At 40.1% G+C, this 26,772-nt stretch overlaps 1 protein-coding gene across 3 annotated transcripts in view; it reads left to right on the top strand.

Moving 5' to 3' along the window:
* The first annotated feature begins 20,549 nt into the window (after positions 1 to 20,549).
* Positions 20,550 to 26,772, top strand: part of ZMAT3 (zinc finger matrin-type 3) — a 41,331-nt gene continuing 35,108 nt past the window's right edge. For 2 of the 3 annotated variants that reach the window (XM_020980676.2, XM_020980671.2), the window contains exons 1-2: positions 20,550 to 21,004; positions 26,135 to 26,464. In XM_020980676.2, coding sequence (XP_020836335.1) covers positions 26,189 to 26,464 — 276 coding nt within the window. In that variant the 5' untranslated portion in view covers positions 20,550 to 21,004; positions 26,135 to 26,188. The remainder of the gene's footprint in view (positions 21,005 to 26,134; positions 26,465 to 26,772) is intronic. The other variant, XM_020980660.2, reaches the window with a different exon arrangement.

Raw genomic sequence — 26,772 nt, 5'->3', positions numbered from 1 at the left:
AAGGAAAAATTTCCTAACAATAAGAGCAGTCTCAAGGATGGAATGGATTATACCATGAGCAATGAGTTCATTCCCCTTCATTAGAGTTCTTCAAATACAAGCTGAATCAGGGATGGGCGCTGGTGCCGGTTTAAACTGGGTCCCCAAAGCCAACTGTTAAATTTTCAGTGGGGACATTTATACCTCAGAAATTAGCAAAGGCTATAAATTATAACTTGTTCTCTTTTGTTGATTATCTAGACTTAGGGAAGTGATGAAGACAATGTAATTATTCAGATTTAACTTAAACATTTGTCTTGCTTATTTCTTTTCTTTTCTTTTTTTTTAGGCAATTGTGCCCAGGGTCACTCAGCTAGTTAAGTGCCAAGTGTTTGGTCTGAGGCCGGATTTAAACTCAGGTCCTCCTGACTTCAGGGCAAGTGCTCTATCCACCACACCACCTAGCCGCCTACTTGCTTTTTCTTTAAAGCATCATCAACAAACTCCTGGATTGGGTGACCAATTTTCAGGGCAAATTTAATAGGAAGCCAGAGGTCAGTGGGAACTTCAACTCATGGGTGTGACTTCAGATGGAAGCCCTCTTCTCCTCCACTATGTTTGAACTATAATGCTGGAAGATCTATGTGTCCTGTTGGAATAGGAAAGCTCTGGAATATTCTCTTTATTGTATATGGACAAGGCCCATGACAGAGAAGTGTTTTCTTTGGAGAAGAGTTAGCAGGTCATATGCTTCCTGCTGGGAACCATGATTAAATACAAGAGGAGCTGCATGTTCTGAGTAAGTGTTGCATATTGCTGGTTGCTGTCATTTTGCATGAGCTCTTCAGGGGATTTTGTTTTCTTGAACCTGGATGTAAGAGGATAAAGTACAAGGAATGGGATACCATGTTTACTTTTGGTAATTATGTCCCCCAGAAGCCTTTGCATATGTCAATAGCTTTACATGTATCCAATTAAAAAGGATGATGGAAATTTTGCTGGGGAGGGGGAAAGGAGGAAAGAGTCATGACAGAAGCTGCCTAGAAACAAGCAACTTGTGGCCAGGAGCAATGCTGCTGGGAGCTAGGCAAGGAGTGGATGACCATCCAATAACAATATAACTGGAGAAACAGCAGAAACAGAAACTGGAGAAAGAGACAGGCATAGAACTGGCAAACAGGTGAGTGAGTGAGGACCCAGATCTACAAAAAGGCTGCAATAGCACCAGCTATGAATGACTAATGTGCTCATGAAGTGTTGGAAACAGCAAGGTGTTAAGTGAAAGTGAGATTAGTACTCTTTTGAAGATATGTGCGTGAGGGTGGGACATTTGGCAATGAATGCCATGAGGCTTTAAAATCTGAACTAATTCTAGTTGCTTTGAATTTGCAGGCATCTGGTTTGGTTTACTAAGAGGAATATTAGTGGGAGCTCATGACTAGTAGGTTTATAGGTGACTACCAGAAAACCAAGAACCTGGGGGTAGGTGACAAATGGTCACAACTGAGATGGGGCCCCAGAGATACACACAAAAGTTTTCTGTTTTAGTTTCATGAACTGAATGTTTTCAATGGGCGTTTCAGTGACAACAAACTAGGTAGGGTCACATAGGGTGTGTCCCAGATATTTGGGTGGAGCCTCGAATCTCCACATGCACTTGAGAAGTGCTAGATTCCCCACAATACATCCAAGTCCTTGTTATGTGACTGAAAACAAGAGATGAATTTTTAAATTATAAGACTACAATAGTAATGTCCTCCTACTCAGTAAATGTTCTAGCTCATAATCACACACAAAATATTTGGCCTTTTGAATGAAAGGAAGATGTTAAAAAAAAAAACTAAGACACATTGGCATACCATTTATTTTACTGTTCAAAAATATAATTCAATCCAATGCATATTTAATAATTTATAAGATGTCTTGGTCACTAAAGATACAAAGAGGAGGTACATATGTGTATGTCTGTGTAGTTCCTGACTTCTTGTAGCTTCTAGTATGATATGCATAATATTATACATATACACAACTAACTACAATTTAAGGCAGAATATGATAAGAACAGAGAAGAGGCCCAGACAACATAGCATGAGAAATTTAAGGAGGGAGAAATAAATTTCATCTGGGGGCACTATAGAAGGTTTCATATAGGACCTGGCATCCAAACTGAGGCTTGAAGTAGGGAAGGATTTCAGCAGACTGAGGTGGAGGATATCATGAATAAAACCATGGAGCTGAGAGAGGATAGAACAAGAAAGAAGAATGCACAATATTTCACTCTGACTGCTATCTGAAAACATTTGCATTCATAGCTGCTAAATAGACATTGCATGACCCTATACTAGCTCTTGTCACTACTAGAAATGTTATATTCCTGGTTATATAGTTTGTTTTTTTATTTTTTTTTTAATTTTTATGCAGTTTGGGTTAAGTGACTTGCCCAGGGTCACACTGGTACTAAATGTCAAGTATTTAGTCTGAGGCCAGATTTGAACTTAAGTCCTCCTGACTCCAGGGCCGGTATTCTATCCACTGTGCCACCTAGCTGCCCCAGCCTGGTTATATAGTTTGATAGAAAGCTCAAATTAAGTCTGGTTTGTTCACTAAGTTAAGCTGGCACCACTGTGAATGGGCAGTGCTGTCTACCTAACATGACTTTACTACCCTGAGATGAGGTAATGAAGGTAGAGTGTCTTTCTTTGTCCCTTCTTTCCCCATTGCTCAGTGGATAATAGATAAATGTAACTTTACCACAAAAATTATCATTGAGTAAACAGACTAGCTTACCTACTGAGCTAGATCTCCTTTCAGAGGATACCTTTGAGAATTTGAAACCTGTAGGCTGAGTCCAGGTGCCATGTTTGGAGGGAGGGGGTGTTCTTTATAGCAGGATCATATGCTGTTGATTCCAATATGGGTTTAACCAGGAGCACCAGGTGTTTTACACTAGGAAGAACTGGGAATCACTTTCAGAAGACTTTGTTTTTCTATGGACCATGAAGATTATGGAGGAACAAATTTTCTGCTAAAGATATAATCTAGTTTTGTAAACCTCAACTATGGAACTTCAGAATAATAGAGTGAACTTGCAGTTTAAAGGGATCCTTTGGCAAAGTGGCAACACTTTTTTTTAACTGCTTTTAGTTCAAATCTAAAAATGTCATCTTTTGTCAAAAAGGTTCAATCCATTCCCTGCCTCATGCTTGTAAGCATGTCAAAAACAATCCACAGTAAATGCCATAAATATGAACTGCAAAGGAAAATGGTACAATCTTAGTGAATGAGAATTGGAATCAAAAGGTTTTGCTGTCCTTACTAGAATGTTCTAAAAATGTCAAGGCAGTTGCTTGTGTCTAACTGTGAACAAATAAAAATTTATTGTTTTGCAAAAAAAAAAAAAAAAAAGAAAGCTCCTGCAAAATAAAACCACCAGGAAGGAATTTCATGGTAAGACTTCAGGACAGGAGACTTTATATTTAATCCCCAAAATGAAAAGTTACATAACTGAAATTCTGAGGTACCATTTTTTGAAATAATGTATGTGAAAGTGTTCTGCAAACTCTAGCATTTTGTATAAATTTCAAGAATTGTGATCAGGATGACTATCCAATTGCAGGTTCTGTAAGCCTTTGACATCAATATTGTTTTGATGAAAATGACTCCAAGTTTCTAGAGCTGCTTGTAGTAAATACGGAAAAAAGGAATATGCATGTATGCTAATAAATTTGCATGTATGTAAATGAATTGTGATGCATAGATGAAGCCAAATGACATATATGATAAGTGGTATGATGGATGCTAAGACTAAAGAAATTCAGGGTTTGTGGACCAAGTCAGTCATGTGAGAACTGTGTGTCAAGAAGGACCTGAAAGTGGATCATAGATTTTGAGCTGAAAGGACCTTAGAGGCCATCTTCTTATTACAAAAGAGGAAGCTGAGGTCCAGACAGATTGAATGATTGACCCAAAGTCACACAGCAGTAAGTATTTCAGGTGGTAGTTGAACTGAGGTCTTCCCGACTCCAGGTTCTACCCTCTATCCAATAAACCGCACTGCTTAATAGAGATGTTGTAGGTGATCTCAAGTGGACTATAACCACTCAAAAGGGGATGAAATTAATCACAACCTTCACTCTGGGGGCTGTGGGGAGTGACAAATTTAATGTCTTCATGACATCAGATCATCTCACAAGGTGATGTTTGTAGAAATTTGTTAATAGGTGATGCCTTGAGGAAGGATAGACTAAGGTGGATTAGCATTCCAGTTGGATTTTTGAAGATTTGGGCACTGTACTAAGCATTGGGGGGAGCCAAGTTAAGAAAAGCTACAGTTTGCATTATAGTTGGTATTTGGTTGTTTCAGTCATGTCTGACTGTCTGTGACCCCATTTGAGGTTTTCTTGGCAGAGATACTGGAGTGGTTTGCCATTCCCTTCTCCAGCTCATTTTATAGATGAGGAACCAGGTCGAGTGATTTGCCCAGGGTCACACAGTAAATATCTGAGGCTGGATTTGAACTCAAGTCTTCCTGATTCCAGGGCCAGTGCTCTATCCATGGTACCACATAACTGTCCTGCAGTAGGGGGCAACAAAACCTGCAGTGGAATGATAGCCAAGGAAAGGGGAAGTCAAAGGGGTGGGGAATAGAACTTCAGGGCAATCATTTGATGTGACCTTTCCAGAAGAATTGGATTGGGTTGAGATTGTTCTGGGAGCTGGAGGTAGAAGGGAATGGGAAGGGAGGAGGAAGAGTACAGTCCCTGTAGCTGGGCAGAAAGATCGTGGGCTTTGGTGATTGGGGCAGACTAGATACAGTGAGCTCTTGGAGGTTGTTCTGGAGACATCTCATGGAGCCAATTGTTGAAATGAGCACTTACACTTCAGAAATTGGCCAATGCTATAAACCAGTGCTTGACTTAATGTATTGTTGATTGTCTTGACTTAAAGTGATGGAAAAAATGTTAATAAATTTGAAGATGTGCCTCTATATATTTCCCCTGGGTTCAAATCTTATTAGTGGTATTTCCTAGCTGTACGGCTGGAAACAAGTCACTTGATCTCTCTGAACCTCAGTGTCCTCATCTATAAAATGGGATGATAATACCTGTGGAACCTACTTCAAAGGGTTTTCTGGGGAAGGAATGAAACGTTTATAAAGTGCCTAGCTTACCTTCCAGCCTTAAAGCTTTGTATAAATCTTAGCAATTATCATCATTATTATTATAATTGATGACATTTAAGTAGTTATTTAAGCTTTGTAAAATGCTTTACATACATTCTCCCTTAAGCCTCACAACCAACTTACTAGATAGTTGTAAAGTTATTATTACTTCATTTGTAAATGAAAAAAGGGAGCTTCAGAGAGATTAACTTGTCCAAAACCAAACAATTATTTTCCCCTGAAAACTCTCCCCTTTTTCAAACTTCCTTATTTCTGTTTAAGGCACTACCATCCCTTTTCTCTGTATCATCCTCACTTTCCCTTACTCCAAATAGCCAATCAGATGCTAAATCTTTTCCTTTCTTATTTCTTCAGCATCCCTTGCATCTGATCCCTTTTCTCTACTCCTGTAACCACCATCTTAGTTCAAGTTCATAGCTTTATAGTTAATTCATCAGCTCTTGTGTACATTATTGCAGTAGTCTCTTGATTGGTGTTCCTGCCTACCTGTAGACATAGGCTGAATGTTGTTTGGACAGTGCAGCACCAAGGTGAAATGCAAAATGCCTAATCCATCCCCCAAATTACTGTATATTCTGATGATGTCCAAGGATTAATCTCCAGCAGATTCTAGCAGTAGTTATAAGTCACCGAATCCTATTTTAAGTCATTCTGTTAATGCTTGCTGTGAGTCTTTCTATTTTTAGCATTTCTTTTTTATTAATTTATTTTGATTTATCAATAATCACTTCCATATGCTTTTGAGTTTAACATTTTTCTCCCCCTTCCTCCCCACCACCCTCCCCAAGACAGCGCACAATTTGATATAGGCTATACATATACATTCCTATTAAATGTATTTTCACATTAGTGATGTTGTAAGTAAGAATTAGAACCAATAGGAGGAGCCACCAGAAAGAGGAAACAAAACTCATATGTTTAACATTTCTAAACAGATTGTATAGGAATAAATACCTGTTTCATGCCTGAATCACATGGTACATTGTGAATCAGGCATGAGACCCTCTCCCTTTTGGGGAAATACATATAAGATATATGTGACATGAGCTGTAACCAAAGGTTTAACTAATTTTTTCCCCCAGAGCATGGGGGTAAGGTTTTGATGAGCAGAAAAGTATGAAAAGCCCTCTCATTAGAAGCCAGGATTCTTAGGACTGAAATCAGTCCAAAACACATGGGTATGTATAGAAGAAGGTCATTGGACTTTGCAATCAGTCTCCCAACATTAGAGCTATTTGCATCTTCAAGCTCACTGAATTTAATAATTCATAAACAAAACCCATAAATGACTTGCTCTAAGATGTGAGTGATGTCTTTTACTCTGCCTTGCCTCTAGTTCCCTTTGTGAGTATATCAAATCCTCAGATATGACCAAGAAACTCCCAGGGCTACAAGGATGGCCATTTATTGTGACCTTTTAATGGCTTGCTGCCATCTAGTGCAATTATACTAATTCTATGTGATGTTCATTTTAATAAGTAGATTTTTGGTGTTGTAGTAGTGCTCTTCCACCCTCCCCCAACTAGACCTATGATTTGTTTTTTCTTTTTTTTCTTTTTTAAATTTTATTGATTTATTTTGATTTATCAACAATCACTTCCATATGCTTTTGAGTTGAAAGTTTTTCTCCCCCTTCCTCCCCCCCACCCTCCCCAAGACAGTGCACAATCCGATATAGGCTTTACATTTACATTCCTATTAAACATATTTTCACATTAGTGAAGTTGTAAGTAAAAATTAAAACCAATAGGAGGAACCATCAGAAAGATGAAACAAAACTCAAGAGAAGTAGACCTATGATTTTATTGAAGCAGAGAGTTCCCAATCAGAACTCTTTTCTACTGGTGCTGATTGGCACCTATTCTGTAATTTTTCATCTCAGAGAATTGCTTGGGGTTACTAAGATGTTAAAAGACTTGCCCAAGGTTACATAGCCACTGTCTATGAAGGTCTGAACCCAAGTTTTGAACCTAGCAAAACTGACTATCTACTACCAGGGTAGGGGACCTGTGGCCACCTGTGGCCCTTTAGGTCCTCAAGTGTGGCCCTTGGACTGTGAAGTTTGGATTTGGTTAAAGGGCCACACTTGAGGACCTAGAGAGCCACAGGTAACCTCGAGGCTGCAGTTTTCCCACCTCTGTACTATACCATACTTTCTCTGACACCCTCATTAGGCAGCTGGATAACTAGAATAAAAAGTAAAAATCAGAGTCAAAACTAGGAGAATATTATGCGGACATGCTATTATATATTGAACAATAGACGGTGAGGATTTCAATGTGGCAATTTCAATTTCAATTGATTTCAATGAGGAACTGTGTGTTAATGGAAGAAATTCATGTGATTTTGGTCAGAAGATCTGTCAGAGAAACATGATTAAGATCAGTTAGCATAAAATAACAGCCCTTTGAAACAGGAGAAAACATTGGCCTTAGAGCTCGAGCATCTGGGATTGCATTCTAGCCATATCACTTGTGTGACAGGGACAAGGCACTATCTATGATCCAATAAACCTTCTCATTTCTAAAATGAGGGGGCTAGATTAGGTGACCTCTAAGGTCACTTCTAGCTCTAAATCTAAGATTCTGGGATTTGCTTCTTCTGGGAATAGGATACCATGGGCTCTACTTCAGGGTACTTTTAGAATTCTTAGATTGGTACTGAAGGAAATGCTAGCTGGGTAGGGCAGTTCTGACCTCATTCTGAGACTTTCAAGACAAATGTAAGAGTCAGTTGTTTTTAAATCTAGAACTCACAGTGGCGGAAGAGACTCAGGAAGAAGGGCTTCCTGCCCATCCAAGGCTTGAGGCCCCTCAGAGCTTCCTCTGACAGAGGCCATGCTTCAGCTCCATTATAAAGTTCATTCTTGTGATTTCCCCCTCCACACCAAGCCTCCAGTGCCCACAAATAGTTTTCGACCAAAGGATATTGGTGATTGCTTTGTCGAGGGTCATTTCTTCCTCCAGATCAGAGCGGGGGAAAGTCATTGCTTGAAATGGAAGAAAAATGGAAATGGGGATGGCTGTTTATAATTTCATTTGGGGAAATAAAGGAGCAGCATAGTTTGTACAGAGGCACTGTCCTTTTAGGTAAGGTAGAGAAAAGTAACTGGAGAGTTTCTCACCTCCTATCTCATCCTTCCACCACTCAGTTATAGGTTAGAGCTAAACTTGAACGTGCATTTTTTTTTAGGCAATTGGGGTTAAGTGACTTGCCCAGGGTCACACAGCTAGTGTCAAGTGTTTGGTCTGAGGCCAGATTTGAACTCAGGTACTCCTGATTTCAGGGCCGGTGCTCTATCCACTGTGCCACCTAGCTGCCCCTTGAACCTGTATTTTTGAAATGAATAACAACAGCTGATATTGATATAATGCTTTAAGTTTTATAAAGTGCATTATTATTCATGCCTTCATTTGAGACTCACAATATACTTGTGAGGGAGGAACTTCTGGGTATTGTCACTTCCATTTTTACAGATGAAGAGACTGAGGCTCAGAGGAGTTTAGCAACTTGCCTGTGGTCACACAGCCAGTAAATGTCAGAATCTGAACTTAGGTTTTTTTTCTCTAGGCCCATCACTTTAACCACTATGCCAGGTTGAATGGATGTGATACCTCCTACTGGAAAAAAGAATATAACTATTCCCAAAGTTCACAATACAGTTATCCCTTCCACATCCCAACATTCCCCATTGTAGTTTTGATATATCATGGGTTGGCATAAGATATTGAATGGGAATTTTTTTGAGAGTCTTGAAGAAGCTGCAGATGACACATGAAGGCCAGCAGACCACACAGAAAAAATTTAGAAACTCAAAAGCATAAAATATATGCAAACTACTGTATAATACCAACTCAGATTTTATAACAAGGTACTATAAACACCCCATAAAAGAAAGAGAAAAAGAAAAAAAAATCAGACTTCTTCTCTGGTATGACAGGAGGGCCAAGAAATTTTACACAAATTTTCCAGATTGTGGGGGCATTGCACCCCTAACCCATGAGATGTGGAAGGGATAACTGTACCTTCTTCATCCTAGGGGAATTTAAAGGTTAATTAACATGGATTCATGGAAGCATGAACTATCCTTTCTCTTCTCCTTATGCCACCTTACCCCCCTCAACTGCTGAGGCTGTGTGATAAGAGTTCAAAGAGGGCCAGACTTCAACCCATGAGGCTTGGGTTCATATTCTATCTCTGATCTTACTGTAACCAGAGGCAAATTGTTTAACCACTCCAAGCCTCAATGTCTTCATTTACAAATATACAAATTTTCAAATGAAAATTGATGTGGGTATTTCTGCTAGAGATGTAACTAGTAGACCATCCAGGGTTACCCATCTATACTTTTTTTGACCATTTCTGCATATAAATTCCTATCCTTAGGGCCTTCTTTGTTTTCCTTAACATCAGGATACTGGTGGAGTTCTAGGGCCATCCATAAGTTATCTGGTATTCTTTCCAGAAGACCAAATCATCTTTTTCACTTATATATTTCCTTGATGACATCCTTTCTTCCTAATTCTTGCAGCCTGCTGAAGGCCACCAAGCTTGTTTTCCATTGCCTTTTGAGTGGGCAAGCTTCAATTTAAATTCTTTGAGGCCTGTAGTGCTCCCTGACTCATAAGTATTCAACACTGTCAAAAGTACATTGGTATTAAAAAAATGAGTCTTTGTTTCAAGAAGATTGGGGTCATCAGAAACACTCTGCAATTTCCTAAAGTTAATCCTGCCACTCTTTCCTGATCAACTCTTCATTCATATCATTGTTCATTTGCAGTGCCTGTGTGATATGTGTCTATGTAAGTATGTAAATATCTATATCAAGTACACACTGATTGATCTTTAATTTTAATTTAATTAAAGCTCCTTTATTCTAGTACCTTCCTTTCCAATTTATCCTGTTTGTAGCTTGTTTGTACATAGCTGTTTGCATATTGTCTTCCCCATTAGATTGTGAACTTCTTGAGTTCTGAGTCTGCCTTTTTACCTTTCTTTGTATCTCCAGCGCCTGGCACATAGTAAGCTCTTAATATAGTTTTATTGACTAAACTACATACACGTTTGCATGCACATATGAATGCATGCACACACATTAATGGGCAAGCTTTATAATGTATCCATTCAGTTTCTTATCAAAGCCCAGAGAACAATCATTCTTTATCCACTTGTTTTGATATGGGCAGATAGACCGAACTCTTTAGAGAAAGAGTTCTTAACTTTTTGTGTGTGATTTGGACCCCTTTGGAAGTCAGTCTGGTGAAGTCTATGGACCCTTCCTCCAAATAATATTTTTAAATGCATAAAATTAAATACATGGGATTACAAAGAAACAAATTATATTGGAGTACAGTCACCAAAATACATTAAAAAAACCAAACTCTGGTTCATGGATATCAGGTTGAGCCCCTCCTTTACAGTGATTACGATCTCATTTAGGAAGCTCTGCTATGTTATAGGGCTTAATGCAATTAACATAATGACATCCATAATAGGTAAACCCTCCCTCCTCCTCTATACAATGGAGATAATACTACTGGCATTATTAGGAAAGCACTTTGTAAAGTTTGAAGTGCCATAGAAATGTGAAATCATAATGGATAAAGAATGTTCTGCTTTGTCCCAGAGGAGTTGGATTGCTGACCAACTGGAAGGGCTCACTTGCATTGGCTGGGAAAATCAGCGCTGGTTATTATTAGGTGATGGCAAATTTTTAAGTGTGGCTTACTGAAACCAGCCTAGTTACTTTGTTAGCCACATTCTATAGACCTGAGACTGATTAAATTCCTATGACAGTCAAGAAGAGAAAGAAATTTACTTTAGAAGGTGAATAAGAAATTGCATTAAAAAAGGGAAGAAGAAATCTGTTACTGCTTGCGGCCACCAGAAATCCTGCAAGGTAAGACAAGGTTGTACAATTACAGTGTCTCACCAACGGAGGGGATGTTAGAGGTATCTAATCCAAGCCATACTGGAAACATGAAATGCCCTTATAACATCCCCAGAAATGGTCATCCATCTTTTGCTTGGCGACTTCTAGTGGAGGAGAAACTCTTCTTTTTTCCTCAGTAGTTCAATCTCCTTTTGGCTAGCTTTAGTCACTAAGTCATTGTCCCTTCATTCAAAACCCAAACCTACTGTACTTCTATGAAAGGACACATTATATTTATATGTTTATGTATTTGTGTACATGTTTATACAAAATATATACAAGGTAATTGGGGGGAGGATAAGATACACATATGTACATATATATATACATAGTAATTTTTTTGGGGGGAGAAACTAATATTAAAACCAGTGCTGGCAGGTTCACAAGTTGTCATTTCAGTTTTGTGCAGCCCTATGTGTCCTTGGTCCTTATGTGATCAATGGTCTTCATCAATAAGTTCTAGTTTTACCTTAGAGAACAGTGATAGCAGGGCTGCTAACCTATGAATGTAATGACAATAACTGCAACAACATCAGGTAGCATTTATATAATGCTTTAAAGTCGGCAAAGTGCTTAAATTCGTTATCTTATTTGAATACAGTAACTGGTGCCCTTCCCTTAGAGCTCCAGGCATGAGTCTTGTGGCTAGAAGCATGTTTGTATGAGTGACAGGGATGAACTGGGGCAGAGAGAAATTTTTTTAAAAGGGAGATTGATTTTGAACATAATGATCAAGGTTGGGGAGGTGGGGCCCTGCTCATAACAGCTTGTCCATGCCTCTTCTTTATCTGTCCTGGTGAGACTGTGATACCTAAACAGTTTATATATCCTTTCAGGAAATTGCTTCAGACTTGCCTGTTTTTTTTTTTTTTAACTTGAAGTCCTTTTCCCAGGGAGATCAGGTTTTGGGTTCCGTGTTCTGGACACTGGCCCTCTTGGTACCAGACTTAGTTCAGATACCTGATCAGCCCAGTTCACTGCAGGCTTGAACTCCCCAACCTAAGAGATCCACAAGCCTCAGTCTCCTTGGGAGCTCAGATTGCTGGCCTGGACCACGAGACTTCCATAAACCTGTTCAGTATTAAAGGGACAGAGATCAAGTTAATTGCTTAAACCTAATAGCCACAGAGAATGAGAGCTGGAGATCGGGGAGCGAAAGCACCAGAGCCTGAAAGTGAAACCACTGCTTGCTCAACATCTGGTACCACCCCGGGAAGGGACCAACAAAGCCTTCTCAAGTTCTTACCTTGCACCGTCAGAAGTTGTATGGGGTATGGTTGCGAGTGAAAAGTTCTGAGTAAAGCCTGGCCCAGACCTGGGTTTGAGTGATGGGGAAGAACTTCAAGACTTTACTTGCTTGTCTTTTGGCTGGTTAATACAGAGAACCAAAAGGCTTGCAGGCTGATAATGCGTCTGGTGGGTGTTTTGCTTTCAACCCAGTTTAATTTATTTCTACTATTCTGAAAAAGCCCTTTTCTAGCATGCTTTTGTAAATGAGCTTCAGTGAAACTCAGCAGGAAAAGGACAAATTGGAGGAGTTAGTGGAATGGGGGCTCAAGTTGTGCTATTTGATTGGACAATGACGCTAATACAGTCCCTAGGCTGACATGATACCACCTGCGAGGTGAATCTGAGAGCACAGGGAACATGGCTGATGTGCTAGAGCACCCTCTGCTGCTGGGAAGTGTGCACCACATACAGAACTTCTTTGAGGGAAATATTGTTTTTCAGTATTTTTTTTAGAGACTGCTTGGGAAATTTCCTTTGCCTAGCATTTTACTTTAAGGAATTTTATTTTTATTATTATTTTGTCATTCCTGCTGGGACTCCCTTCTGATCAGACCCACTTTGTCATTGTAATATTACTTTTATGCCAATGTTGCATTGTCCTGCATCACTCTTGTATAGTACTTATCAAGTATTGATATCTCTTGCTTGTCTACGTTGATTATTTTAACTAAAACAACAACAAAAAACAAAACAACCTTCCCTCCCCCAGTGGAGTAGCTGTTAAGTCTTTGGAGCATTGGTGAGAAGCTTTAGAACTGAATTGCCATGTGGGATTTCTGATAGTAAGAATGCCATATGACATGGAGAACAAGAACTTTGAAGGTAAATTCATGGTGTAGTGAATGATTTGGGGAGATGCAAAGTACTCAATGAACCCAATAAGGAGAGACAAAGCCATGTGTATGGTCTGCAACTTAGCTGAAATCATGTTCTATCATTTGTGGAGAGGTAGAAGTTGGGGAGAATACCAAGAAACTGGTCACTACATCTCCTACAAACAAGGAAGATCTAGAATTAAGCTCAAAGGTCTTCTGCAGAGGAATGACTGTATTTGGGCACTGCGGGAGGTGCCTTGATATCTGGGGAGAAGAGATTGGCAACAAATTAGAAGTCATGTTACAAAACTTCTCAGGAGAGCTTCCAGCCCCATTTAGAGTGGAAACATTCAAAACCTGGATGTGGTGTGCCACTAAAAAAGTAACAGCAGTAGCATATAAATGATGTGGAGAGTTGAGACTAATGGAAAATCTTTACAGATTAACTTTTGATCTCATATGTGGTCCAAAATCAAAAGACCCTGATGTCAAGGTATCTGAATGCTTGGATAGGCTAGGATGCAATTTAGCAGGGTAGAGTTTGAAGTGAACTTATGCTGCTCTGCACCTTTTGTCATGAAGGACAGACTGCTCTAGAGGCTAGGAGTAGAGTGAGCAATGAAGTTAAAAGAGTAGGTGCTGTTAGGCTGTCTAAGTTAAGAACTAGCTACCTGACCCCTCCTAGATAAAGGGCTGGACTTGAAATCAAGATGACCTGAGTTCAAATTCTGCCTCCGACACTAACTAGCTCTGTGACCCTGAAGAAGTCACTTACCATTTTTATCTTCGGTTTCCTCATCTGTGAAGTGGACATAATAACAGTACCAGACTCTCAGAGTTGTTGTAAGGATCAAATTAGACGATATATACAAAGTGCTCTGAAAATCTTAAAGTGATGTAAGTGGTAGGTTATTATTATTTTTGTTGTTGTTATTTTGAATTGCTAGATGCCAGGGAAACTACATATGTACCTGATTACAGTACGTGATGTACAGATTAGACCTGAAAGAAGAAAATTGAATATTAGTTATAATAAGCTTCTGAAGACAGTAAAATTATTTCAGGAAGAATTTCATTATGTACAGAGCAGTCTGAGGCAGAGGAATACCCTCCTAAACATCTTAAGAAAGTGGTAGGAAAACAAGTCGAGGACACCTTTTCTCCACCTCAGAATCACAGACTTGAAGGAGGTGCTCATTTTCACAGGACCATAGTTTTATAACTGGAGGGGAAGGAAGCCATCTAGCCCAATAACTTCATTTTACAGATGAGGAAGCTGAGGCCCAGAGAGACTAAATTACTTGTCCAAGTCATACATATAGTAATTAGCAGAGACAAGATTTGAACCCTGGGCCTCCAGAACCAGGGCTTTTCCCATTGTACCATAGCTACTGAAAAAAAATAGAAGAATGGACAGACTTTCTTTCTGAAAGACTCTTGGGACTAGAATTTATAGCAACATGATGTAAGAACACCAGTAGGACCAAGTCTTAGAGACAGGGCTACATTCTATTACAACTGTTGACCAGTTTGACACGAGTGTACTCAAGAGTGGAATGCAGAGTTGGTGTGCTTGATATTTGAGGAGATGATACAAATACAAACCCTAGACTAATATCAGGACATCAGTACTACCCACCAAGCGGACAGAGCTAAGGCAGTCAGCTGCTTTGAAAGCCTAAGATGCATACAACAGAGAGCTGGATATCTCAGAGCATGCTCTGGTGTTGGTTGCTATGCCTAACATTAACAAAAATTAGAAGAGTTTTAATTGCTAGGTAGAAAATAAACCTCCCTCTTTCAAAATGAAGCAGGATGATGAAAAGAAGGTCCTGTTGGAAATACACTGAACTAACAATAGATGGAATTTTTAGGAAGAAAGTGATGATCTAAGCAAAAAGAAGTTCCAGACACTAGAATACAATCCTGAAACATTACCCCATATTTTCAAAATGTTTTACAGGTGTATCAAAACTGACAATGAATCATTCTGACTTGGACAGGATGTAAGGGGAAGCAACTAAAAATAATGAAAGGTTTTGGAATTAAGTCCAATAAGAATAAGATTTGGGAAACAATGCAGTGTAGAAGTTCAGCCTTAGAAATGAGATGGTCTGGGTTCAATTCTACATCTGAAGTGCTAGCTGAGCAGCCCAAGAGAGACTATGTGAGTTACAGAGAGGAAGGCTAAGAAAACTTTCCTGAGAGATGGAGGCAGTTAACTGTTGTCTTTGAGAAAGACTAAAGAGGCATTTCCAGAGAAAACTGCTTCATGCTGCAGAGAAGGTTCTGAGGAGCTATTGACAGACTGACTACCATCTTGAGAGCTGAATGGTAGGAGTGGATTTCTAGATTTGGGCAGAAGGTAACAGTTAAAGTTGAAGGTTAGAGGTGAATCTGGCTGTGATACATTGTTGAAATAATTCAATATTTATTAGTATTATTTGTTACATTATCAAATTTTTATAGCTAGTAGCATTGATGCTTACTTAAATTTCTGAGATTAAGGGGTGTGCGAAAATGAAAGGAGAAAAGACTCATAGGAAAAGAGGTTTTTCTAGTTTATTGAATAAATTTGGGGTGGGATCCCAGAATGCTAAAGATCAGATTCTATTAAGAGGGATTTTCCTATCTTTTCTTTCTTCTGTCCATTTTAGAGGGAGAAAAGGAAAAATGGGAGAATGACTTCTTGACTGATAATAACCCAGGGGCAGGCATAGATGGTTCATGATTGGTAGTGCTAGAGGGAGGAGCCACATTAGTGAGAGCATGGATGCCTCAAAGTATCAAGGATATATATATATGTATATATATATGTATATGTGTATATATGTATATGTTTATGTGTGTATGTGTGTGTATGTGTATGTATATATATATATATATATATATATATATATATATATATATATATATATATATATATATATATATAATATATATATATGTCTCCAACGAGACTTTTGGTAATAAGTTATCTGAACTATCACAATCACAATAGGAGTTTCTTGACTATATAAGCCTAATACAATCCAGTTTATTTGACTGTTGTATCTATCCCCTTTCTTGTTGGGCACATAAATAATTTTCTATCTGCTACAGTTAAATAAAATTATGACTATTCTTGTCACAAATTGGAAGCAGAATGTAAGGCCCTTGAAGAAAGGGACCATCTCATTTTTGCCTTCCCCAGTGCCTCTCATATACATCTTTGTTGAATGTAATAGAAAGTTATTGTGAAGACTAGCAAATCCATGAAATATTTCATATTAAATATTAATTTTATAGACTATATCATGACATATATTAAATATCTTAATTCTCTTCCAGTTCTAAGGATATATACCTATATATTCTTTGTAAGAAAAATGCCAGGAAACATGTTCTTCACACTTATCCTCTTAAAGTAGAATCAAACAACTAGAGGTATTTATCTACCTATGGTCAGTCACCAATCCTGTAGAATGAAACACAAAAGAATTTTCAATTACTTTAGAGAATGTCAAGTAGGATCAAGGTGTGGTTATTGGACTCCAATAGAAATCTCATCCTAGTACTTAAGCCCAGAGACAGGTCTACAGACAGCAGGTAACCTCTTAAGCATCTGCTGCAATTATGTAAAATTCAACCCTTTATTGATTATCAGGTTAAGAAAAACAACACTCCAGGGGCAGAGCCAAGATGGTGGAGTAAAAGCAGTGACTTGCTTGAGCACTCCCTCAAACCACTCCAAATACCTGTAAAAAATGGTTCTAAAGAAATTCTAAAGTGGCGGAATCCACAAAAAGACAGAGCGAAACAAATTTCCAGACCAAGAAAACTTGAATGGTTGATCAGAAAGGTATATTGTGCTGAACACAGTTCAGCATGGACATGCAGGCTGCAGCGAACCTGGAGCAGGCCTCAGAGGACTGATTCGCTGGCAGCTCTGGCTGATTCCAGACTTCTCAACCCATGAATGCCAAACACAACTTAGAAGGTCAGTAGGAAAAGTCTGTGTCTGTGGCGAGAGAAAAGTGTGGGGTCCCAGCCCTCAAGTACGGCCCCAGGGCTGCGGCTGCTGCTGGAACTTCTGGCCCACAGACTGAGGGGGCTGATCAGAGGGGGACTGCAGCGATCTCTTTGCTGGTGCAGGATTCTCTTGCTTTGCCCATGTTTGGATCTTGGTCACAGTTCTGGGTGGTGGTCCTGGGGGTGAGGAGGAGTGCTGGCATGGTGGAGCTTGCAGTGGCAGTACAGAGAAAATCCTCCTCACAGTTCCAAGACAGAAAAGAGTGCTTGTGGTCACTCATAGACCAGAGCACAGGCCAGGAAAGGAGTAAACACCTCGCCCTTGATCATAGCGCCTTGGAAGAACTGAAAATTTACAGGTCCCTAGAAGTACCTCTAAAAACAGCTGCACAAAACCCCCAAAGCTTGGGACAGTATATTCTCCACACTGGAAGCCGACTACTACCTTAACAAAGAGTTTATAACTCAAGTAATCGGCTGGGATCATGAGCAAGCAGTACAAAAAGAATCAGACCACAGAATCTTTCTTTGGTAATAAAGAAGATCAAAACATACAACCAGAAGAGGATAAAACAGTCAAAGCTCCTACATCCAAAGCCTCCAAGAAAAACATGAATTGGATCCAGGCTATGGAAGAGCTCAAAAGTGATTTTGAGAAGCAAGTAAGAGAAGTAGAGGAAAAACTGAGAGTGATGCAAGAAAATCATGAAAATCAAGTCAACAGCTTGCTAAAGGAGATCCCCCCCAAAAAAAACCTGAAAAAAATAACATTTAAAAAATAGCCTAACCCAAATGGCAAAAGAGGTCCAAAAAGCCAATAAGGAGAAGAATGCCTTAAAAAGCAAAATTGGCCAAATGGAAAAGGAAGTCCAAAATCTTACTGAAGAAAATACTTCCTTAAAAATTAGAATGGAGCAATTAGAAGCTAGTGACTTTATGAGAAATCAAGACACTGTAAAACAAATCCAAAAGAATTAAAAATAGAAAAAAATGTGAAATATCTCATTGGAAAAACAACTGACCTGGAAAATAGATCCAGGAGAGAGAATTTAAAAATTATTGGACTATCTGAAAGCCATGATCAAAAAAAGAGCCTAGACATCATCTTTCAAGAAATTATCAAGGAAAACTGCCCTGATATTTTAGAACCAGAGGGCAAAATAGAAATTGAAAGAATCCACTGATCACCTCCTGAAAGAGATCCCCAAAGGAAAACTCCTAGGAATATTGTAGCCAAATTCCAGAGTTCCCAGGTCAAGGAGAAAATATTACAAGCAGCCAGAAAGAAACAATTCAAGTATTGTGGAAACACAATCAGGATAACACAAGATTTAGCAGCTTCTACATTAAGGGACGATAGGGCTTGGAATATAATATTCTGGAGGGCAAAGGAGATAGGATTACAACCAAGATTCACCTACCCAGCAAAACTGAGTATAATCCTTCAGGGGAAAACAATGGACATTCAGTGAAATAGAGGACTTTCAAGCATTCTTGATGAAAAGACCAGAGCTGAACAGAAAATTTGACTTTCAGATACAAGACTCAAGAGAAACATGAAGAGGTGAAGAGGAAAGAGAAATCATAAGAGACTTATTAAGGATGAACTGTTTACATTCTACATGGAAAGATATTTGTAACTCGTGAGTACTTTGTCAGTATTAGAGTAGTTGGAGGGAAAAAATATATGTATGTATGTGTATATAGATAGATAGAGGAATAGAGGGCACAGGGTGAGTTGAATATGAAGGGGTGATATCTGGAGAATAAAATTAAGGAGTAAGAGGATTATACTGGGAGAAGGAGAAAGGGAGGTCATAAATTATCTCACATAAAACAGACAAGAAAAGGCTTTTACAGTGGAGGGGAAACAGGGCAAAGGTGAGAGGGAATGAGTGAATCTTATTCTTATTGTATTTGGCTTAAGGAGAGAATAACATACACACTCAATTGGGTATGGAAATCTATCTTACCTTACAGAAAATAGGGGGAAAAGGGGACAAAGACAGTAGGAGGATGATAGAGGGGTGGACAGATTGGGGGAAGAGGTAATCAGAAGCTAACACTTCTAAAGTGTCAAAGGGTCAAAAGAGAGAATAGAATAAATGGGGAGTAGGATAGGATGAAGGGAAATATACTTAGTTTTTCACAACATGACTACTATGGAAGTGTTTTACATGACTACACGTGTATAACCTGTATTGAGCAGCTTGCCTTCTCAATGATGGTGGGTGGGGAGAGAGGAAGGGAGAAAATTTGGAACCTAAAATTTTGAAAACGAAAGTTAAAAAAAATTTTTTTTCACATGCAACTGGGAAATAAAATATACAGGAAATGAGGAATAGAAATCTATCCTGCCCTACAGGAAAATTGAAGGGGAAAGGGATAAGAGAAGGGGGTGAGAAGATAGAAGGGAGGGCAGATTAGGGGTATTCAGAATGCGTGCCATTTTGGGGGGGGAGGGAGGAGATGGGGAGAAAATTTGTAACTCAAAATCTTGTGGAAGTGAATGTTGAAAACTAATTGACAGTCTTTATTGGTAGAGGAATTTTCCAAAGCAGGAGTACCTGACACTAATGAAACTATAGGTCCTGTCACAAATCCAAAATATGTGCCAGGCATGGCGCTGGGGATAGGCCTACAAGATCCATTATCTGGGATGCAGTCACAGGTTTGTCCTGAGTCACAAATGGAATTGTTCACGTAAATCTTTTGCAAACTTCAGAAAGTTATAAAAATGTTAGTTATTATAAAAGTTTTTGTTGGGAGGGTATTTTATATTTTAGTTTTACAGCACTGGACTTGGAGTCAGAAGGATCTCAGTTCAAATCCGACCTCAAGACATTTACTAATTGTGTGATCCTGGGCAAGTCACTTAACCCTGTCTCCTTTCCCCTATTTATAAAATGGGGATATCAATAGCACCTACCTCCCAGGGTTGTTGTGAGGACAAAGTGAAAAAAATATTTGCAAAGTGCTTTGCAAACTTTGCTCTAAAGGGCTCTATAAAAGCTAGCTATTATTTTTTACTCCCTGTCCTGGCACCTAGGATGACGGTTCTTCCTTGTGAATGAAATCCATCAACAAGCAGTGCCCACCTGGAGGCAGGCACTGTGCTAGACTCTGGGCAAAGACAAAAGGGAAACAGTTCCTGCCCTCAAGGAGCTTACGTTCTATAGTCTCAAAATAACTGCAAAGCTGTAGCTCTTGGCTCCGGGCTGCCTGGACTACTCTGCTCTGGAGTCAGGATCAGGTCACGGTCACGGACAGGACGGCCTTATCCTCCCATTCTTTGGTTTGGTGGCTTCGGCTCCTCCTCCTCCTTTCTCTTCCCCTTCCCATTTTCTCCTCCTCCTCTCCGTCCTCCCTTCCTTCCCTTTCCTTTTCTCCTCCTCCTTCACCTTCCTCCCTCCTCCTCCCCTCTTCTTCCCCCATCTCTGACGCGGCAGCCGGTCCTTCTCTCCGTCTCTCCCTCCCTCTCTCCCTCCCTCCTTGGTGCTGTGCGCCGCCGACGCTGCTCGCCCCCTCCCCAGTCAGCCGGTCTCAGTCTCCTCCTCTGTCTCCTCCTCCTCAGCTCCTCCGCAGTCACTTCCTGCAGCTGTTTCCATCCGTGTCCGGTGGCACTGGCTTCCCCAAGCCGGAGCCGGGAGCTCCGGGCAGCCGGGGAGGGCGCGGAGGCGGCCCGAATTCATCACCTCACCTGGTCCGGGATGTGCGGGGCGGTCCGACTCGGGGCGCACGGAGGTCCCCAGCTCAGCACCAGTGCGTGAGCCGCAGCCGGCCCCTGGCCCCCCAGTAAGTGCGATGCAGTCGGGGCTTGTTGGGCGCGGGGCACAACTCTACAGATGAGCCGGACCGAAGGTGGACGCCACCGCTTCGGCCGCTGCCGGGGGGCTGGGGCTTTTCTCGGGCGCTCCACGTGACTTTTGTTTTGTCTTCGGCGGCTTTGCGCGTGCTGTGTGCTTGCTATTCCCCCAGGTGAGGTGGTGGTGCTAGGCTTCCCCTTTCCAGCCAGCTGGGTGGCTGCTTCACCGGATTCAGGTGTGTTTGCGTAGACGCTAGGACATCCTGGGAGTTTAAACTGCCATCTGACTCTGAACCCTATCCGGCTTTGATTCTACCGAGGTGGAAGAAATCAACCGTCACTCTCTGCTTGTGGGTAGGAGCCACCGTAGCTAAAGCTGGAACCCTGTTTTCCCAAAAAGCTGTCCTTGTGAGGACCACGGCCTCTCTCCTAGCACTATCTTCCCATTCTTCGCCTTGGTCGGAACTGCTTAGGTACTTTTGGATGCCTGTGGTGACCTCTGAGTAACGCCTCCCTTCTCTCCCCCTTCTTCCCTTCCTATCTCTCATACCCGGATTCCTTGGGGCGGGGACCAGCATTTTCTTTCACCCATCCTCTGTTAATTCCTTGGAATCGAATGGGGGAAAAAAAAGCTATCGGCCTCAGTGCAAAGTATAACGTAAAGGCCCTGAGTTTTGGAAGCTAGGAGGGTGACCATTAGGCACTTGCATTTATCCTGAGCAGTAGCGATTTTCCCACCCCGGACTAAATTAACTTCTCTGGGCCTCGGTTCTTTTATCTTAGTAAAATGGTGTTAGGGGGGTGGAGGAGGTGGAGAGGGAAGATTGGGCTCGATGAACGCTAAACTTCCTTCCAGCGTGAAATCTCTGAATCTTTTCTCTGTCAGTCATCAGATTTGATAGTCTTTAAGAGCTGGCGAAAACTTATCTAAGTTACCATGCCATGCCCTTTGCCCCCAATACGGTATTTGTACTAAGGTAGGTGCTATATGCTGAATGACTCCCTAGTTTTCTTTTCTATGCATTTTTTTTAAACACCGTGTTAGATATTTTGTTTTGATATTACGTTGTTGAAACTCTCCAACCTCGGATATAGTTGTTCTCTCTGTGTATATTTTTAGAAGTGACATTGCCAATATGCCAGATGAAATCCTTTTTTTCTTTTTAAAATCCAACTATACAGCAAACGTTAAAAATAAATTTGGCAGTGGGTAAATCCTTATTCTGGCAAGGCTGCTTTGTAGGGTGATTGACTCTTCCTGAGGCAAGCAGGCCCCACTCTACCTCTGCACGCTGAGAGGAACCCCCCTCCCCCCTTTGAAGAGAAGCTGACCACAATGGGAGACAACACGTCTTAGATTTCCCCTAGTTCTCCCCCCAAAAGGAATGAGTTAAAAACAAACAAACAAAAAATTGAAGGCAAGTGCTGAACTTTCTCTTTAGCAATTCAATTTCTTTTTTGGAAATTTCCAACAGACTGACCCTGCCCTTGTTTTGACCCTTTCTGTTTGTAGCCTGGCTATGTATTATAGTTGTCACGGACTAGCGTTGAGACAGTTTTCCTGATGACATTTTGTATTTCGACATTCACTATGAACTTGACTTCTCAATATCATATGTTGCTACTGTTTCACTGTTACTGGAATGTTCAACTCCCCCCCCCCCCTTCAGCTAATCTTTTAAATTCTTCTACCATTAAAAAAAAGTACTCATCTGCTTCTGCCTTCGGATTGATGGTCCTCCATCTGCTCAATGAGGTTTCTGCTTGATTTAGTTGAGGGGATTAACCTGATGTAGGGAATCAGCTGACATGCTATTATTTTAAATCTGTATCTAGAGTATGTGTGTGTGTGTGTGTGTGTGTGTGTATATATATATATATATATATATATATATGTATATATGTATATACATATATACATATATATGTATATACATATATATATGTATATACATATATGCATATACATATATACATATATATGTATATACATATATATGTATATACATATATACATATACATATATACATATATACATATATATGTATATACATATATATATGTATATACATATATACATACACACACACATATACACATATATAGAGAGAGAGCATATGCATAAGCGCATGTGTCTGTATGTGTGGTATAGATATATGTGGCATATATATGTAAATATGTGTATGTGTGGTATATATATATATAAATATGTGTATGTGTGGTATAGATATGTGGTATATATATACACACACTATATATATGTACGTATTTATATGTTTCACATACACCTCTTGCCATTGGAACAAGTATTGTTATAAATAGTAGGATTAAGAACTGGAGAGAATCTTAGAGACCATATAGTTCAACCCCCTCATTCTGAAGGTGTAAAAAGTGAGGACTAACCGGGGGAAGAGACTTATTTGGAGTCATAAAGATTAGTGGGTAGAGCTGGAATTCATAATGAATAAAAATGATCAGAGTTAATGCAATCACCTTAATTTCTCCATTTGTAATTATGCTTTCCTCATTTCCATGATTTTCCATTTCATTGATTTTTTTCCTCATAATTTTGTTTGAAAGTTTTTATAGAATCTTAGATTTAGATCTGGAAGAACCTCATAGGTCATTCAGTCTAACTCCCTAATTTTACTAAAGGTGAAGAAACTGAGGCCCAGAAAAGTTATGTGACTTGCCCAAGGTCACATTGGTTTTGAGAACATCTTAGTCTTACATAGCTTTATCAAGTGAGGTAGTAGGCTTTTGATGTTTCAAAATTGTCTTCATTTAATAAGCCTATCTGAATTGAAACATGCCCACATTGCAAGACAGATGGAAATTTCATCTTTGTGTTTTAGATGCTTAAAATATCCATACTTTGATGACTGAAGAAGGAGGTTTTGAGAGTGGTTAAAGAGTGGAGTGATGAATAGAGGGTCCCAAGATTCTGATTTGAGGAAAGTTGAAGTTCCAAAAGATAACCTGTGGTTCATGCTGGAAATATAGGCACGATCATGACATAAATAAGGATGAAAGGGCTAGGAGGATGTAATGAGCATAGGTGACGTTTATATAGCTTTTTAAAAGCACTCTACATACATTATCTCATTTCATCCCTACAACAGTCTCATGAGGCAGGCAGTACAAATGTTCTTATCCCCATTTTGCAGATGAGGAAACTGAGCAGAGCAGGCAAATGAAAGAGGCAGGGATTGTTTTCTGTCATTCTTTGTAGCCCCAGAGCTTAGCATACTGCAGGGCAGACTCTAAGCACTTAAATGTTAGTTGCTTGATTGACTGATTGATGACCTCTAAAGTCCCCTTCAGTTCTTAAGTGCTATGCATCTGTGAACTTGCCCAGCCTATTCTGTACAGGTTGTCTACCCCTTGAGGAAAGAAAAAAAAATTGAGATTCTTCAAGGGAAAAAGATCCTATAGAATATATTCTTAAGCCATGAGGTGTCAATGACTAAAGTAATCAGGAACCATTGGTTTATTAAATGGAATAAATTTAATTTTGTCTTGCCACAGACTGACACTAGGCAAGGTCTTTTATTCCCTCATCTCTGACCCCTAGCTAGGAAAGATACTGGCCACACAACTCTCAAGATGTTTCACTATGGAGGGCATGAGAATGGCTTCATCTCTTTGTTTTCCATATTAACTTACTTGACAAGTTAATTCCAACCATTTTGTGATTAAGTTAACCTACAGGGCAATGAGGTCAACTGCCAGAGATTCATAATTGTCTTTGTGGTCATTAGGGTGATAATTAGGGTGATTTTTGTGTTTCGTTGTGCCTAGGGGGAAGGGGGGTCTAGTCCAGGTGACCTCTATTGTCTGTTTCTACTCTGTGATTTGTAGATTTAATTAGCCACGGATGAAGCACCGTTAACATGTTGGAGGGCCAGTAGGACAGCTGATAGAATTGGGTGGACTGAAATCAAATCTTATTTATGCTCAAGTGGGTTAAGAGTTGGAGGAGGGTCATAACCCTAGTCTCTGGCTAAGTGGAAAGTTCCACAAAGAGCTGAACCTTGAGAATTTTCATTAGGAAGGAATGAAAGAAATAGGGTTTTTTTCCTTGACAGATGAAAGAGGAAGAAGCTGGCCCAGATATTGGTTTATCACATCAGAGGAAAAATAACAACACAGAAATGCTGGGTTGTCTTATGGGGTCATAGGATCATAATGAGGTGGAAGGGAGCTCGGAGGATATCTAGTTCTGGCTCTCATTTTTACAAATGAGAAAACTGAGGCCCAGAGACATGAAATAATCCTTCCAGAGTCACAAGCTGGTATAATAGACCCCGTGGCTTCAGAGCTGAAAGGGACCTCTGCAGTCATCAATTTAAGCCCCTCATTTTACAGATGGGGAAGTGGAGGTAATCAGTGGCAAAGGTGGATTTGAACCTTGGCCCATTGACTTCAGATTTGGTAGCTTTTCTTTGATTGTTCTTCAGCCCTCATGATCACTCTGATCAGTTCCTTTGCTCTGAAATGATAGAATGCTCTCCCTCTTCTCTGTTTCCTAGTTCCCATCAATGCTCAGCTCAAGTGTCACCTCCATTAAAAAGCCTTTCCTAATTCCCCTTGGATGAATTCTTAGCACGGCTTGTTGTTCAGTCATGTCCGATTCTTTGTGACCCTATTTGGGGTTTTCTTGGCGAAGATCCTGGAGTGGTTAGCCATTTTCTTCAACTCATTTTACAGACAGGGAAACTGAGGCAAACAGGGTCATGTAACTTGCATTGAGTCACACAGCTATTAAGTGTCTGAAGCCAGATTTGAACTCATGAAGATGAGTTTTCTTGAGTTTAGGCCCAGCACTCTATGCACTGTGGCACTACCTAGCTGCCCTGTGTGGCTTGGCCCTTCCAAAATTACTTGTTATCTTTTGTATTTAGTTATGTGTGGGTGTACATGTTGCTTTCCTCCAACAGACTGGAGGTTCCTTGAGGGCAATGACTGTTTTGTTCTTGTCTTTGTGTAAACAAATTGTTTTAAGTGCCCAGCACCTAATAGGCACTTTATAAACACACACTGAATTGAAATGTCCAAACATTTAATTGCTACCTATGTTTTCTAATGCTACCATCTGAATATCTCTTTCTTGATTCAGATCTGAAGACCAGGCTTTCCACTGGCCCCCGGAGCATGCCCACTCTCCTGCCCAATGATCCTCTTGCAGCACACCGGACTTCCTCCCCCTGAGCAGCTCTCACCCCCTCTTCCTATGTCAGTGGCCACCAGGTCAAGAACCACCTTTCTGCTGTCCCCGCAGACACCTCTGGGGCTGGAGGCCACTTTGCCCTTGGCCAGGGCACAGGAGCTTGCCAGAGCTGGGGCCTCAGAGCAGGATTTTGCACTGGAGGAGCTATGTAGGCCCTTGTACTGTAAACTTTGTAATGTCACCTTGAACTCAGCCCAGCAGGCTCAAGCTCATTATCAGGTAAGTATGGCACAGAAACCTCAAGATGAGTTTCATTAATAACTCTTTTAGGACAGAAGGTGCATCAGAGGCAAAGGAATTTTAAGAGATTTGGGCCTCTCAGAAGGCAGCATTTGATCCATGAGTACTTGTTTAAAAACTATTTTGATAACTGTATTTCAGTAGAAGTGGTTTCTTTTGTATTCCTCTATATTTTATTTTATGCATTTAAAAATATTGTTCTGAAAAGGGCTCCCTTCATTTGCTTACAAGACTGACAGAGGAGCTCATGACACAAGAAAGGTTAATACATGTGTAAGAACAACACA

Source organism: Phascolarctos cinereus, unplaced genomic scaffold (assembly GCF_003287225.1).
Source record: "Phascolarctos cinereus isolate Bilbo 61053 unplaced genomic scaffold, phaCin_HiC Scaffold_7;HRSCAF=346, whole genome shotgun sequence".
NCBI lineage: Eukaryota > Metazoa > Chordata > Mammalia > Diprotodontia > Phascolarctidae > Phascolarctos > Phascolarctos cinereus.
Note: the sequence above shows the minus strand (reverse complement) of the source record. Positions and strands in the feature narration are given on the sequence as shown.